At 34.0% G+C, this 15,489-nt stretch overlaps 1 protein-coding gene across 1 annotated transcript in view; it reads right to left on the bottom strand.

Moving 5' to 3' along the window:
- LOC137922469 (sodium/potassium-transporting ATPase subunit beta-1-like) overlaps positions 1 to 15,489 on the bottom strand; it is a 29,048-nt gene that overhangs the window by 1,575 nt on the left and 11,984 nt on the right. The window contains exons 2-6 of the mRNA XM_068765472.1: positions 8,893 to 9,021; positions 3,356 to 3,469; positions 2,704 to 2,804; positions 2,258 to 2,356; positions 5 to 158 (exon numbers count right to left, since the gene is read on the bottom strand). Coding sequence (XP_068621573.1) covers positions 5 to 158; positions 2,258 to 2,356; positions 2,704 to 2,804; positions 3,356 to 3,469; positions 8,893 to 9,021 — 597 coding nt within the window. The remainder of the gene's footprint in view (positions 1 to 4; positions 159 to 2,257; positions 2,357 to 2,703; positions 2,805 to 3,355; positions 3,470 to 8,892; positions 9,022 to 15,489) is intronic.

Genomic DNA, 15,489 nt, shown 5'->3' with positions numbered 1-15,489 from the left:
TTACCGATAGGGGTCAACTTTACAGGAAGAATTGGACTATTGTATCCTTTTTGGTTCATGAAAGGATAAAACCTCCCAGGCAGCCCCATCCCCCAAGGATATTCTATCTTGGTGTTGTTAAACCTCTCCTCCCAGCAGGAGATCCAGACCTGTTGCCTCTAGAACAAGACGAGAACTCAATATAAGTTTTACCAATATTAACATATGTTCCAGCATATCAAAATCTGCTACAAAATTCCGTTTAGTTGAAAATGGATACGGTTAGCTTAATAGTGTAACGGAATGCAGAGGTTCCAGAGGAAGCCTTCGATCATAGTCACTATAAAAAGATCTAAAATATCTTCAGCTGGAGTATGGATGAGGAAGTGGTTGCACGAACCATAACATTAGAAACTGGACATTCGTCACGGCGTCGTAAAAAACAAATAGGATACCAATGATTTAAGAACCTAAGATACAAGTTAGGAGATAATTTAAGAGATCTAATAAACGGAAACGTGTAGAAACGTGAGCAATAAAAAAATTTGAACTTATTAAATGTTCCTGTAACAACAAAGGCACATCTTCAGCTCTCAAAACTTTAACGTCTAAATTCAAAAAAGTGAACTGAATTAAAACAGGATAGATAAAGTAAAATGGAAGACATTCTTAGTTAAGCAGTTGCAATAATTATTTTAAATAACCTTCTTCTGTTTCTTTTTGTAATTATTAGAGCTTTTACTCTGAACATTGGCAAGCTCAAATTCGCTCAACGGGTTAAGGAGAAGGCTATGCGAGATTTCTTTACGGCATTAATTCTTGGTCACTTGGAGCGAATGGGATCGGATCGGAGCGTAAAGGTAGCGTTCCTGGAAAATCCGAGGGGTCGAAGACCAGTGGGTAGACCCAGGTATCGCTGGATCGATCGCGTTGAGGCAAACTTGCGCGAATTGAATGTCAGCCAATGGCAGACGATGGCGCAAGATAGAGGAAAGTGGAAGTCTCTCGCTTCGGAGGCCAAGACCCACTTTGGGTCACTGAGCCAGTGGAGTAAGTATTCAGGTGATTAGTAGACGAATGAAAGTAATAGACATGTAATTAGACAGATTGGCTGAAATAACAGTAGGCTGGATAAAGAGCACGGATAGTCGCTCAAGCCTTAAGCCTTCTCAAGTGGAGACAACAGACCGACAAGTGCAGCGTTGGGCATCTACCCCTATGGACAAATAACCTTTACAAGATTGTCGAAAGACGATGGACGCAACCACCTTCCAACTGGTCCTATCTATAGTGAATGCCCATGTCTACTCTATGACTGAAAGATTCCACTGAACCTGCAGAAATTTTTGACCTAATACAGTGGGTTATTATGGAGGTTTCTTAAACCTCCTTCCCTTTGTTCAACTCGCCTAGCGATCTACTATAAATATTGATATGGGTAGGCGCAGTACTTTTATGGCCGCCGTTATCGGGGGCCTGTCATTCCCCCTCTCGTAATTGAGACAGGGACTTTATATAGCAATCATTTTTTCATTGTTATCGTTTCATTTTCATTCTCCTCTCTCATCTTTAACAATTTTTGTTGCTATATCATCTTTGATCATCATTTTATTTTTTTCTCATCCTTTCTTTCATTCGCCTTATTCTTTGATATCATTAATAACCTGTTTTTTTATTTCTATTTTTTATTGTACATTATTTATTTATATTATATCCGATCGTATATTTTTAATCTAAACTTTATTTGTTTATAACCTCCTTGACAACTTTTCTGCAATAACCTAGGAATTTGCGGCGTCATTACCTAATATTAGATAAGGCACAATTAGGTTCTAATTTAAATTAAATTTAACTCTTCTTCCATTTTACTTTTGACGTACATTCACCCCGTTTTAGCTGTCACACCTGTAGCAAAAATCCAGTATAACTTCATAGCTAAAATATTCTCTGTAAGAAAAGGACCAATATTTAGCCACTTCCGCACATGCAGTGGTAGTAGCGCAACAAAGTGCACCACCCGCCAGCCCGTTGATAAATGCGCATGCGGCAAACAATGCGAAGTTGTGTACAACTAACACCGTTAAATAATTCAACACATGTTTCACCCCTCCACGGGGCATCTTCAGGAGTTATGTTACACCGATTAGTGCCAAACACAGAGTCAGGACTGATCCTTTTCTTACTTAGGATGGAATTCCGCAAAATATCGCCTACTTCCATTAAAAATATTCTCTATTTAAATGCGTTCTGTAATAATATCTCAGATGTTTTTACTTACCTCAGCCGGTTTGAGAGCTGCTATGTAGTCAACCAATTCGCCGCTCATGTCTGCCGGTAAGGCATTGCTCTCGTAGAACTCTGGCTTCCATCCGTATATCTGTGGGCAACGGAGAATTGATATACCAAGCAAGGAAGAATCTATATATCTGTAACATTATCAATTAAATATGTCGGTATGATCGCGTTGTAAAGTCAAAAATTAATTGTTAAGAAGGCGATGATGCCATTCTTCACCCTTCTTCGTAAATCTAACTCACAGTCTTCTGTTACACTTGAAAATACGGGACAGCATGTGACTACTTACACCACAGTCTGATCCTCTGCTTCGCAATCTTAAAAGGGGCTTTATGGCTAACCGCCTTGCCCAGTAACAAAAGCCTTAAGAAAAAAAAAACATTTAACCGTATATTCGAAATGATGACGGCACTACACTAACCCGGGTACCTTATTTAACTTGATGAAGAAACATGGAGAATCAGGAAATCCATAGTTGTCCATCGCTGAGCAACCAGATTTAGACTGGAACCAGGTCTCATTTTGGTATGCTGAAAAATAAAACATGACATTAAATGTGGACATGTTAACAATAACTGTAAAACGATATCCACAGATTATATATAGATTTATTTTGACAGATTTTTTTTAATTATTGAATCTATATGTCATAGACATTAGCGTCCGTGCCATTGATTTTACAATAATAAAAATACAGTTATTAAACCTTTTTTTTTGCTCACCTTTCTGTATGTCTCATTGTACTAAGATAAGTTACTATACTCTCTCTCTATCATATCATCATATCAGCGAGCAGGCGGGCGGTGCACTTTGTTGCACGACTACTACTGCATGTGCGGAAGTGGCTAAATATTGGTCCTTTTCTTACTTCTAATATATGTATTCAACTAATGTTCATAAAGTTAGCTATGTTTTTAAAAACATTATTAAAATCGCCATATATGAATTTAGTCTAGTGTAACGGACTCCACGTTAGATTTTCTTAAAATTCCTCGAGTAAATAATTTGTATTCAGAATTACAATACATAATATCAAACCAATGTTAGTTTTTTTAATTTAAAATTAAAAAAGAACACTTACGTTTTAAGAATTCTGTCAATTCATTGACGTAGCTATCGCTTGTCTTCTTATCGACAATCTTTACCAGCACGCCGTCCATTGGTCGCGGTCTGAACGCAACGCCCGGGTTAGCACCTGTATAGACATTCTATGTATTATAAACAATAAATTTTAATCTTTCTATCTTCAATCAAGTAATCTTTGAAGGAGGCAAACTAGGAGGCATCTATCGGTTGTCTTGAAGAAGATGATGAATTTAGAAGTTTGAAATTCTGATCCGATGAGTCCTCCAACGCCGGCTTCATGGAGAAGTTCCTCGAATACAAGAACGAATAACAAATCTAGCAGTGCAAGAGGTATCGAATTGACTACAAGTTACAGAACCCTCTAAACAATAAACACGGAACCCTAGAATCAAGAAGTGTCGTGAACACACGTGACCTTGAAAATGGAAATTATAACGGAGAACTATCGCGAACTTACTAGAAATTTCTCCATGGTATAAATAGGTGTACTCCATATGTCGTGAGTTCAGTGTTGATTTCGAGTTATAAGATTAAGATCTACGATCAGTAATACAACGTGACTATTTGGTAAGTTATTTGTACAGTGATTTCTTGAGCGATTTTGTAGCGTAGTTTGGACTAAGCGAAAGTATACTTTGTGTCAAAGTAGGGTGACCATCTGATTTGTGAATAAAGAACTCCTTTTGAACCAGTGGTGTTTCATTTCGAATCCGAACCCACAGTACGTAACATTACGTAAGGCTACCATATACCAGAATTAAGGCTTGAATTGGAATCTTCAAAGTAAATGTGAGAGTGGCTGTCTTATCAAAGATGGTTAAAGTGAAACGAATTAGCAAGTCATAAAGTGAGGTAAATAACGAAGCCTAAGATAGATATACATGCATATTTATTGTGAACGCCATCTAAATCACTGTAGACAACGTAGGATAATGTCAGCCGAAACTACGTCAAAAGCTACGGAACCATCACAATTATACTAGATAGAAGCTTTCCTGGAGTTTCTTCCTCATTTCTCTTCCGAGCGCTTTTTAAAGTAGCAGTGATAATAGCCAAGCAAGCAACCAATCAAGTCGAGGTTCGGCGCTTTCGGGTGACTATGTGTCGAAATGCTAAAAGGGTAATATCTACGAATGACAGCTCAAGCCTAGGTTTTAGCCCTTGAGCCTAGAAACACCATGGAGCGTCTGATGAAGCAATGTAAGATCTCAGCGATCTTTAATAGAAACGTTTAACCCTTAAATGCATAATGATGAAAATCTACAACATACAACTTAAACGGTATAAGTAGCAATAAATGCATAGTGTTGTATACCTGCAACATAAGGTTTTGAAAAAAATTAAATTAGTAAAGGAATATTATACATATATAAATATATTTTTCTCTGCATTGTAGTGTACCTATCTGCAAAATGCATATTTTTTTAAAGTATAAATAAAAGTCATGCATTTAAGGATTAAGTAATTTAGAGTGACAATAGTTGTTGCGAAGCTAAATTTCTGTTCCACCGAGCACTCTTATGTCAGAAAGCTAGGCTGGTACTATCCACTAGAGACAGCAGAGACAGAGTGCCCTCGTGGTGGCATTTGAGCCAAGTGACTGTATGAAGTGTTCAGCGAAGCAATCCAAGAGCCCTCGACTTTTGCTACTTTAAAAGATGTCTTAGGCTATGCGTCCTCTGCGCCTTGCCACCGTAGAATCAAATGCCATTTGGGCAGCACTGACAGTCCGGTCCAAAAAAAAAAACAGACATGACATTCATTTCATTTATAGGTATATATAAATTTGTTTCTAAATCGTTTCTTTCTCTTGTACAGTATAGGACAATATTTATCTAGTGTCAATAGTGTGATAAGAAAATTTTAATTATTGTATTATTATTAGTTTAAGTACTTCTAAAGATGATAACACTGCAACGCGAATTTAAAAAATTATTTTTCTCTAGAAAATTCTGGATCGAAACAAGAAAACTAACTAAAATTCAGGATCCTGGAAAAAAATCATATTGACGTATATATTTGACATAATTATTCCTCAACATCACTAAGTTTTCCGAAAAAAAAAATCTACAATTAATCGATTATTTTATCGATAGCCTATTGGTAATAAATTTCACATCACTAGAGATCCTTCTTGACGTCACTTCGTAAATATAATCTTTATTTACATAACGTTAAGAACGAATGTTACATAATCATTGTTCTACCAATATATTATTTATTACAGTAAGCTGAATTCAATTTTCTGTCCATATATTTCATGGGTTTTTTTTAAAGTTACTCCGCTTATAAAAAGTATAAAGGGGTGAATGTATAGCTTCCACTGTCAAATAATACATCGTACATCGTATCTAAAAATAATTGGTAATAATAATATAGTTAGATAAAGCGTAATCAAAATTATAATTGCTAATAATTAAAATTAATTATTATTTACTATCTATCACTCTAAACCAGTGATTCCCAAAGTGGTCTATATCGACCCCTAGAGGTCTATGACAACCTGCAAGGGGTTTACGTCAGCGAAAAAAAATTTGAGGGTCCATGAAAAGAAAAAGGGGGTCTACGATAGTGGATCTCAACGCATACACTAATAGTACCTATTTACTTACATCATACCATCTTATAATATCAAAACATTTACATTATTTATAAAAGTACCTATGAAGTAAAAAATGTTACCAATCTCCTAACAAAAAAAAAGAAACAGACTGGACATCATTAGCCGAGGAGATTTAAGATTAACTCTTACAAAATTGACGCCAAATGTTGATAATTTATTATTAAAGCATCAGGTTTATCCTTCTCACTAAAAATATTGGCTTACTACTTATGTTATTTTATTTATAGTTTATTTAATGTTACGTATATTTTACATAACAGATACAAAATTTTATTTTAAGTAGTTTTAATTTAAATTCAATTAATAAATGTCTAAATTAACATGTGTTTTTACTTTAAGTTTACGTTTACTACAGTTAGAAATTTACAGGAAATCAATATCAGGTAAGTAGGGGGTCTACCCAACAAGGAAAAACATGGCAAGGGGTCTACGACACAAAAAAGTTTAGGGAACTCGGCTCTAAACTTACAATATGAAGAATAAATTAATCTAACATATTTCATAGTGATATACTTTATACAGGTTGATTGCAAAGAGATGTGCTATAAATATTTTAGCTGATAAAAGAGCTATAAATTCATCCCCTTTAAAGCTATTACATATATATCGAATCATCCTGTATATACTAGGCCATGGATCATTGTGTCCATGAAATATATCATAATGACGTCACATTATATTTCCCTAGTCCTCAATTGCATGTAAAATGACAATTACAACCTCACATTCAATTACCGACATCCTTTTGTTACCGATGCGCGTAAATTATTCATAACTAGGGTCGCCATAAATTTCATTTATCGAGGAGTCCGGTTTTAAATATAAGTGACTGTGTTAGTAATGGTCTTCTCGTTGAAAATTGTTTGCTGTGTGGTTCAAATATGTTTTGTAAGCACCTTAGAAAATTAGTTGATGAGATTATCCGAATCTGTTGGTATGAAAGTTTGTTGAAATAAGCGCAATTTTTAGCGACATATACAAAGCTGTCAGAATCTATTTGTCCGATGTTTTTAAAAAAAATTACTATCTGTGCCTACGTCAGAGTCCGCGTGGAATTTTGCAAAAGAATATTTGTTTTTATTTCGTTGACCAGTTTTTCTTAAATAAAAGTAACCTAAGGTACTCCTTATTACATCCGGTATCTGCCAAAGTAAGTCTGTTTAAATCAGTCCAGCCATTTCACAGATTTATCGGAACAAACAGACGGAAACACAAACAAAAATTAAAAGAAATATATTTTGTATATGTATATATATATACATATATATATACAGTACATTATATATATGTATATATATATATATATATATATTCATATGCATGTAGTAACAGACACTACAATTTAAGTTATTTGTACATATTAAATTATTAAATCTTGCATATTTTTTAAGATTTATGCAGTGATAACGAATGATAAAGTTTTGAATTTTTTAGCGTGTAATGTTATATTATTAGAAATACAAATATAGTAAATATTTTATAGCAATAAATTTTATAATTTCAAGATGTATCTAAATAGTTCAATTTCGTCGCTCCATTTCGTCTAATTCATCAAGTTTTATTTTTTTTAAAAACGTCATCTGTCATCTGTCAGAAACGTCAAACCCGCCTGTCACAAAGAGAGAAATGAAATAGGTTTTAATGCGATGATTAATAAGTGAATTGTAAGTAACAGATGAACAATACCAACAATTAACAGATATCTGGAACCTTAAGGTTCTAGAGTGAAGACCACAAATTGTCAAACCAGCGTAAGATTCACAAGATTAACAGGTGACTTTTTTTAGGTCAAAATGCTGCGTATATGTTGCTGCCAACGGGTATTTTGGGAAATTTATGGGAGAGCCCTATGTCCAGTTGTGGGCGTCTTTTGTCTAAAATATGATGATAAAACTTCGATACATGAAAACATTGTAAAATCGTTAAAATAAAAATTAAACAGTTTTTTCATGCCAATGAAAATTTATACTTTTTATATATAAATGTCGCGAAGTACGAAGATTGTTTATAAATGAATATACTTCTTGTCTGTCGATCGCTTAGTTAGAGTAAGATCTTGTAATGATAATTGCATTCCTCGAATTCCATTTAAAAGGAAAATATCTTGTAGTCGATCAAGGAAACAATCTACTGATACATTACAACAGCTATTTAATTTATTATACATATTCTCTGTACATTATAAAAATTATATTTATTGTAAGCATAACAAATAGTACACAGTAAGTGTATAGAATTTAAATTGAGAGAAAATTATTTTTAAGTTTTTATTTACTTACTACTCCGCATTAATTTCGACTACGTAAAGTATTATCTCTGTCCCACGCTACCCATGTGACATTTTGTCAGTCGTGCAACAGAGATAACGCACTACGAAGCCGAAATTACCCGATTGTCTCTTTCGACAGGTCGATGTGCAATATTTATCGCCGGGTATTGTATTTATATCTTCATAAACGTTCCTTTTTTGACACTTTCGTTTTCTTGACGTTTAACTGTCAAGTCAATGACACTAATGTCACTAGAAATACAGAGTGAAAATATTGTTACGGTGCTAACAATAAAATAAGGAATAAAATAAAGACCGGAGAGTAATGTAGTTTCTGTCGACATATTTTACAGAAAAACCGATTGATTTTTACAGCTCCGGTATTGAAAATTTTTCAATACCGGAGCTGTAAAAATCTACTATATGGCAAAAGATTGTTGATAACGAAGATAAATATATTGTTGATTAGAAATAATAACTTTTTAAAAATGTAGTCGTGTGAATTTAACATAAGAAAAAATACACCATTTAAATTATTCCACACTTTTTTTAGTACAGGCAACACTAAAATAAATCTTTGACGTCTATCGATTTACCATATTTCTTTACCTAACATTGGATTGTCCAAAATACTACTTACCGATAAGTGAGCTTTCAAGTATAAATGATGGCTTGTTGTCATCAAGCGTCAGGAACAGTCCGCCCATACAGAGCGCAAACAGAAGCGCAAGCACAGCGTAGAACACCGTATAGAAGACAAAAGCGATACCTGAAATTAAAACATTTTGTTACAAAAAAGGTATAACGTCTATACTTCAGAGCCCTTCTTCAAATGAATACATTTATAAAACTTAAGTTAAACGGTTTTTTGATAAACATATTGTGGTGGTTGTGGAAAATATGTACTTAGTCCGCCATATTGGAACGGCGTCCATCTTGAATTTTAAATTTTGACATAATCATCGTGTTTTACTAGTGTAGCCCTTTCATTTGATACCCATATTGAGGGGGTTAAGGAAAAATATGTAATCCGCCATTATGTATCGGCGGCCATTTTAGATTTATAATGTTAATGATTTTATTATATTGTATTGTCATCTAAATTTAATGTGTGTACCAAATTTCAGATCAATCTGACAACGGGAAGGTGCTTAAATTTCAATTTCTAATTTTGACCCAAATAAACAAATTCCGTACGGGTCGAACTAAATAAAACCGTTTAATAAAAACAGTTTACACAGTAAACTCCTATCATATATTACAGTTATTACTATACGTGATAAAATTAGTAAGAAGGATATATATCTCTGAAAAAAAGTAACCGACCTAAGCCAGTGGATTTGCAAATCGAAGCAGCATTGGAAAGGCCACAACCCACAGAACAAGTACCCCCTGTAGAGTTCGTATCTCTTAGGAACAACGAGTAGAGTCGCAGGACCTTTCTAGACTGCAGAAAGGTCATAGGAGAGACCTTTAAAAGGAAAAACTAGGCAAATAATTGCAGTGTATAATAATGAACATAAATATTAATTTACAAATGAATGTAAATGTAAGATTAAAGAAATAAAAATAAATCAAAACAGAACAAAATGTAAGTTTGTTTAATATTATTATGGTAGGCGACGAAAGGGGGTGATGAATGAAAGTGTTGAGTAGAATTTGTTAAGAATAAAAGATTAATGAAAAAAAGATATTAAAAAGTAAAAAAGATGATGGCCAATAATATATTCTGTGATTTTTTTTTAAATAGTCGATATGTACTCAAGACAGAGAAAGTACGAGAGTCTCCAAGAACGTCGGCCATAAAAAAACAAACCCTGGTGTCGCTAAAGAAGCTGAATATAAGCCGCTATAAATCTGGGGTTCTGCGACAGAAGAATATAATAAAGCGTTCAGAATGAAATCCTCAAAAATAATATCTTGAGGCCCTTCAATATACTCTGTTACATCTTAGAGTAACATTATCTATTTTAACAGAGTTTTGAATATGGAACACGATAGTAGGCTGTAGTTCTATTGTATATTTAAAATGAAACGAGAAGTGATCGCAACACGAACTAATTCCGGCTCTCTACGTCAATGCCGAAGGGCATGTGTTTAGATTAAGACGCGCCGCGATACACTGGTAAGGTTTATTAAATGTAAACATATTTATATATTACCTTTTTCATTTATTCACAGTAACCGCTTGAACGTTATCAGAGATATTAAAGAATTTTGATAGAAAAAAACACAGACAAATTGATATACCACAAAACAATATCCTTTGAATTACAGATGGATACATTTGATCCGGCAAAGATAATGTATTTTACTATCTGTGGCGCAGTATATCTCAGAACGCAAAACCCGTCACTATGACGATCTTTGAGAGGTCTTTTTATTTGGTATATGAGGGATATATTCAGTATGAACACAAGATATGCCATAACCTTTGTGGAAATAGGTTTATGTGAGATTCGTCACCAATAAAATCCCCTGGATTTTAGGTACCTTTGCAACTTAGGGGAGATATATGCCTTCCAGTGGGCATCTATCAGCTGACATTTTTCCATTTAAGACGTTCACTGCGGGCCCAATTTTGAAGAACTTTCAGCGGGTGCGGCTGAGGTCGAATCAGCCTCAAGCTGATCTTCCTAGTAGTGCGGTTGAGGCCTTTTCTGCCTCATGTTCATCAATATTTTTTACAATATTGAGTCAATGCTTCTCAGACATAAAGAAAGCTATATTTGTCTTTGTCATACCTCATACGGTTGAGTGTAAACAGCCGCCGCACTAGAGAGAAAACACGAGTTTTACGCGCCGCACCAGTGCAAAGTTTACCATGAGGCTGAATCGACCTCAAGCCGCAGTGAACGTGTTAATCAAATTATTTTCCATTTTGGACTAATAGCGATCACTTGTATACCTCCAGCTGGAGACATTTGGCTTTAGTTGGTTCGAAACTGGATGGAATGCTACGAGGATCAGTAGCCTGTCTACTTCGTCAGTGGTACTGGGCATTGGTGTTGGATTTGTAGTGGCTTTGTGGTTTACTTCAAACGTCAGACATGTTTGCCTAGCTTGGTCTATGGCTGGGTATTCGGCGTCAAGCGGAATGAGAGGTCATTATGTCTAGTCTTTTGAACGGGGCGCAGAAACCGTAAACTGTAACTTGCTGGTGTTTTTGTTTATTTTCAAAGTACTCTTTACTCTACTTTCACCCTCCCTCTCCAATCCTTCATATTATCTATCATTCAGCATACATCCAACGTAAAGCATTCACACAAAATACATTTATACATCTCCTTCCATCCCTTACACGATTTTGTTATTCCTAATTACGTCACCCACCACCCTGCAACAAAACCGCAAGAAAGTGTGGCGTCTCTCTTCCTCTTTCACTTCGCAAACCACTCTAAGCCCTCCATATACTGGACAGCAAGTAACTGCGTGCATCACGGTCTGTTACACTGCTTGGTCACAGATTCACGACGGACTCCCTCTAAGCTTAAACCTATACAGGTACTCTGAGAATCCTATTAACTTGCTAGTTGGCAACCGGCAAGTTACCGCATTTCGGGTACTTGTCTGCTCAGTAAGATGTATATCATGGGCGGACTCTAGCTTGTGTAGCGCCCGTGTGCAATGAAACCCTGGCGCCCCCTAGGCCTAAACCCCCCCCCCCCATCGCGGCTGTACCTATTAAATTTGCCGTCGTAACAAGAATGTTCTTTCATATGCCAACAAGCTATTCTATAAGTAGATATAGCTTACAGTATGGTATTAGTTACGGCCTTTCTTCTTATGACGGTAGAATAACACTTACTTTTATGCCTGTAGCACATCTCTGTTGCGAAACTAAGCGGCGAACCGCGATACTTCATATTACAAGTTTTTATTTCGAATCAACGATATTTTCACCTTCGTTATCGACAACCTTTTGCCATCTAGTATACAAAATCGATGCCGGAGAGGTAACAAATCAAACGGTTTTTCTGTAAAAATATGACGACAGAAACGACATGACTTTCCGATCCCACCCATAATTTACAAACTTTTTAATTAACTTTACTAGTTTTTGTAATACAAATTATATATATATATACACACATATATATATATATATTTATATATATCACACAAATATATGGTCGTTTTAGCCCAGGTACGCTCACTGCACAGCAAATGCCTCTGCGAAAATATCTATAGGGGAATATGCCCATCGCAGTGTGGTATTTTGGTGTGCAGACGATACTGCTGCTTGTCCTATGGAAACTTGTAAACAGTGATAATCCTATATTATTAATACACAAAGTGTGAATTGAGTTGCCTCCTGGAAAACAAACCCGTGACCCACGATCGCAAATCCCAGTCCTCAACGCTGGGCTATATATTATCTGCTACCGTATCCATTTACAGGTGATATATACTCAGTAACGTAAATGGTATCTTAGACTTATGGCAACACAAGCAATCGGAGTATTTTCTATAAATATTAAGAGAGACAAATTACAACCGGAAGAGATACCGCTCTCAAGCCAAAACCATGTCAATTGCTGAATTTACGCAATAGTTCTCCGTCTGACGATACAGAACAAGCGACCGTGTACACATCACCTGCAAATTAACACCTTATTTACAAATAATTAGGGCTTATAATGATTGCGACCGTTGAATCGGCAGCGAGTGACGAAAGCGCCGTCTAAATCCGTTGCGGCGGCGACCGAAATAGCACACGAACGCATTTCTACGTCCTTAGTGCAAATAAATTGATTTTTATTATGTATATTTGAGACTGGCCACACTGATAAAGCCAGCTGTAGTACGCGAGCGGTTCCCGCCAAAATGTGACATTAAGAGGTTATAAAAAATTAAAATTGTTCATATTTTTTTTGAATATCGTCTCGAAGCGAACAGTAATTGAGATGATGAAGTCGTTTAGGGCGTTTTAGAATCGTTTTAAATTTATTTAGTGAATTTTATTTAAACTTTATTTTTATTAGAAGTTTCAAAGACCTTTCAAAAGTTCTATATATTTTATCACCGTGATTAGCTGTAGATATAAAAGCTTTAAAAGTGTGAATGAACAGCTTTTATTATTGATTTTCAATCATCATGTTTAGTGACAATTTTCAAATGTATTACATAAATTTATTTTCTATTGGAATGCCACAGACTAATAATTTCTGGCAGTACAAAGTCTACAACGACAGATAATAAACAATAATTAATGCTAATATGTAGTAATAAAAATTTGGAAAAAGTTTATTTTTATATTTTCAATGCTTTACTTATTATTTCTGAAACCAAGTGAATCACGCCTTAAAAGATTTTACACCTATAACCAGTCTCATTTACTGATAAATTAGAAAAATATCAGTTTTGATCACCCATCCAAATAACTCGATTAACACTGTTAATAATAAAAGATAAAAGCATATCAAAAACTATATTTTAAAACTAATACTATTTTCATTTAATTAGGGATTCAATTTTAAATCCTAAAAACAGCTAAACAGTGACGTAAGACTGTATTAACTCAAAAATGACATATGTCAATATTGACACGTCAAAATGCGTTTTGTCAATTCAAACATAAAATGTATTCTTTTAAGTACAGATTAAAAAAAAAGATACTTAAAGTTCACATATCAATATATTTATAATAACATCGTGTATATTCACAATAATATAATTTCAATAAACATAGCAGTTAACATTTTGTTAATAATAGCGAAAAAAAATTATGTACCAGCCAATTTCCGTTTAAATAAAATTGTTCCATTTTTTTTTAAAGACGAAGTGTATGTTTCTATAATAGAATACCAGATTAAATCTTATCTTTATCTGTGCAAAAATAACAATAATAATAATATAGTAAGAAAATGCGTTTTCAAAATTCTGATTACCACATTTAAAAAATAATTATTTTTTTATTAATTAATTGTTTACTATTTATCCCTGCGGAGTTTATACTGCCAGAAGTTATTTGCCTGTAAAATTTCCTATACAGTAAAATCATTAATATAACATTTTACAGAGTGAATAGTTTGAACAGATGGTTAGAAATAGGGGTAAAATCTTTATCTATATATTTCGAAATCTGTATAAATTGATTATATTTCCATTGCAATGCATCACCACATATAAATATACTAGTATATGTGTTTTAATTTATTCTGTGATTTTTATATATATATTTTTATAATTTATATATAAATATATAAATATACATATATACGTATATATATAAATACATGAGTTCGTATCTTAGCGAGAATTTGAAAAAAGGTAGCGAAAATAGTCGAGCCATTTTCGATTTATAAGTAAAAAATACCAATTGATATACCATGTAAAACCAGTTTTACATTGTTAGCGACGTAAAGTTTTATTATAATAGTGTTATGAATAATTCAAAAGAGATTTGCATGTGAAATTCGTGATTTAAAATGAGCTAAATATCGCGGGTCTGTCTATTCAACCCTCAGACAGCTTCACAAAGCGAACAAAGAATTCGTGTATCACAAAACGGGTGCGTGCCCTTGGGCGTACAATGATCACGATTGAATGCATATGGGAGCCCCGGTTGACGAGGGCTTCCCATTCATGTGGCCTACATTGAACGCGAGTACATGGGAATTGATTTATACATGGACCTTCGCACGGATTGCGCTGCAGACGTTTTAGATTACAATTGAGGGCAAACTATACGGTCTTAAATGAAATTCAGCATGCGAGAAATAATTGAAAAATTTTAGGTTTCTAGATTGTATTGCATCCTATGTGTTCTAATATAAAATTATACAAGTATGCAATACATTTTAAAATGACAGTTGCCGCCAATTTTTAATCTGTCAAAACATTTTTTTTTAATTTAGAATTGGACAAATAATTTATAAACATCAGACTTATAAGTTGGCTTACAATTTTATATTTTATATTAATTAATTATAATACAGAATGATAGGATATAGATGTAAAAGACTTAATGAAATGTGTGAATTTTATATGCAGTCAATTAATGTATGGTACACGCACAGATATAATAAATAATTAAAATTGTTTCTAAAATTCGAATAACATATATACCAATGTAACTATTGCTCACTGTCTGTTCCCAATTTTAACTATTCTTGATACATATATTATAATATAAACGATGTAAATGAGTCACAAGTTTCACACATTTAGATCAACTATATACTCTTGAATGTTAAAATACGTTATATTTATTTATATAATTTTAATTTAATAA

Source organism: Battus philenor, unplaced genomic scaffold, assembly GCF_028537555.1.
Source record: "Battus philenor isolate CCGP_79_NKW_IND1 unplaced genomic scaffold, ilBatPhil1.0.hap1 SCAF_2, whole genome shotgun sequence".
Lineage (NCBI taxonomy): Eukaryota > Metazoa > Arthropoda > Insecta > Lepidoptera > Papilionidae > Battus > Battus philenor.
The sequence above is the reverse complement of the archived record's forward strand: the minus strand, read 5'-3'. Positions and strand labels throughout refer to the sequence as shown.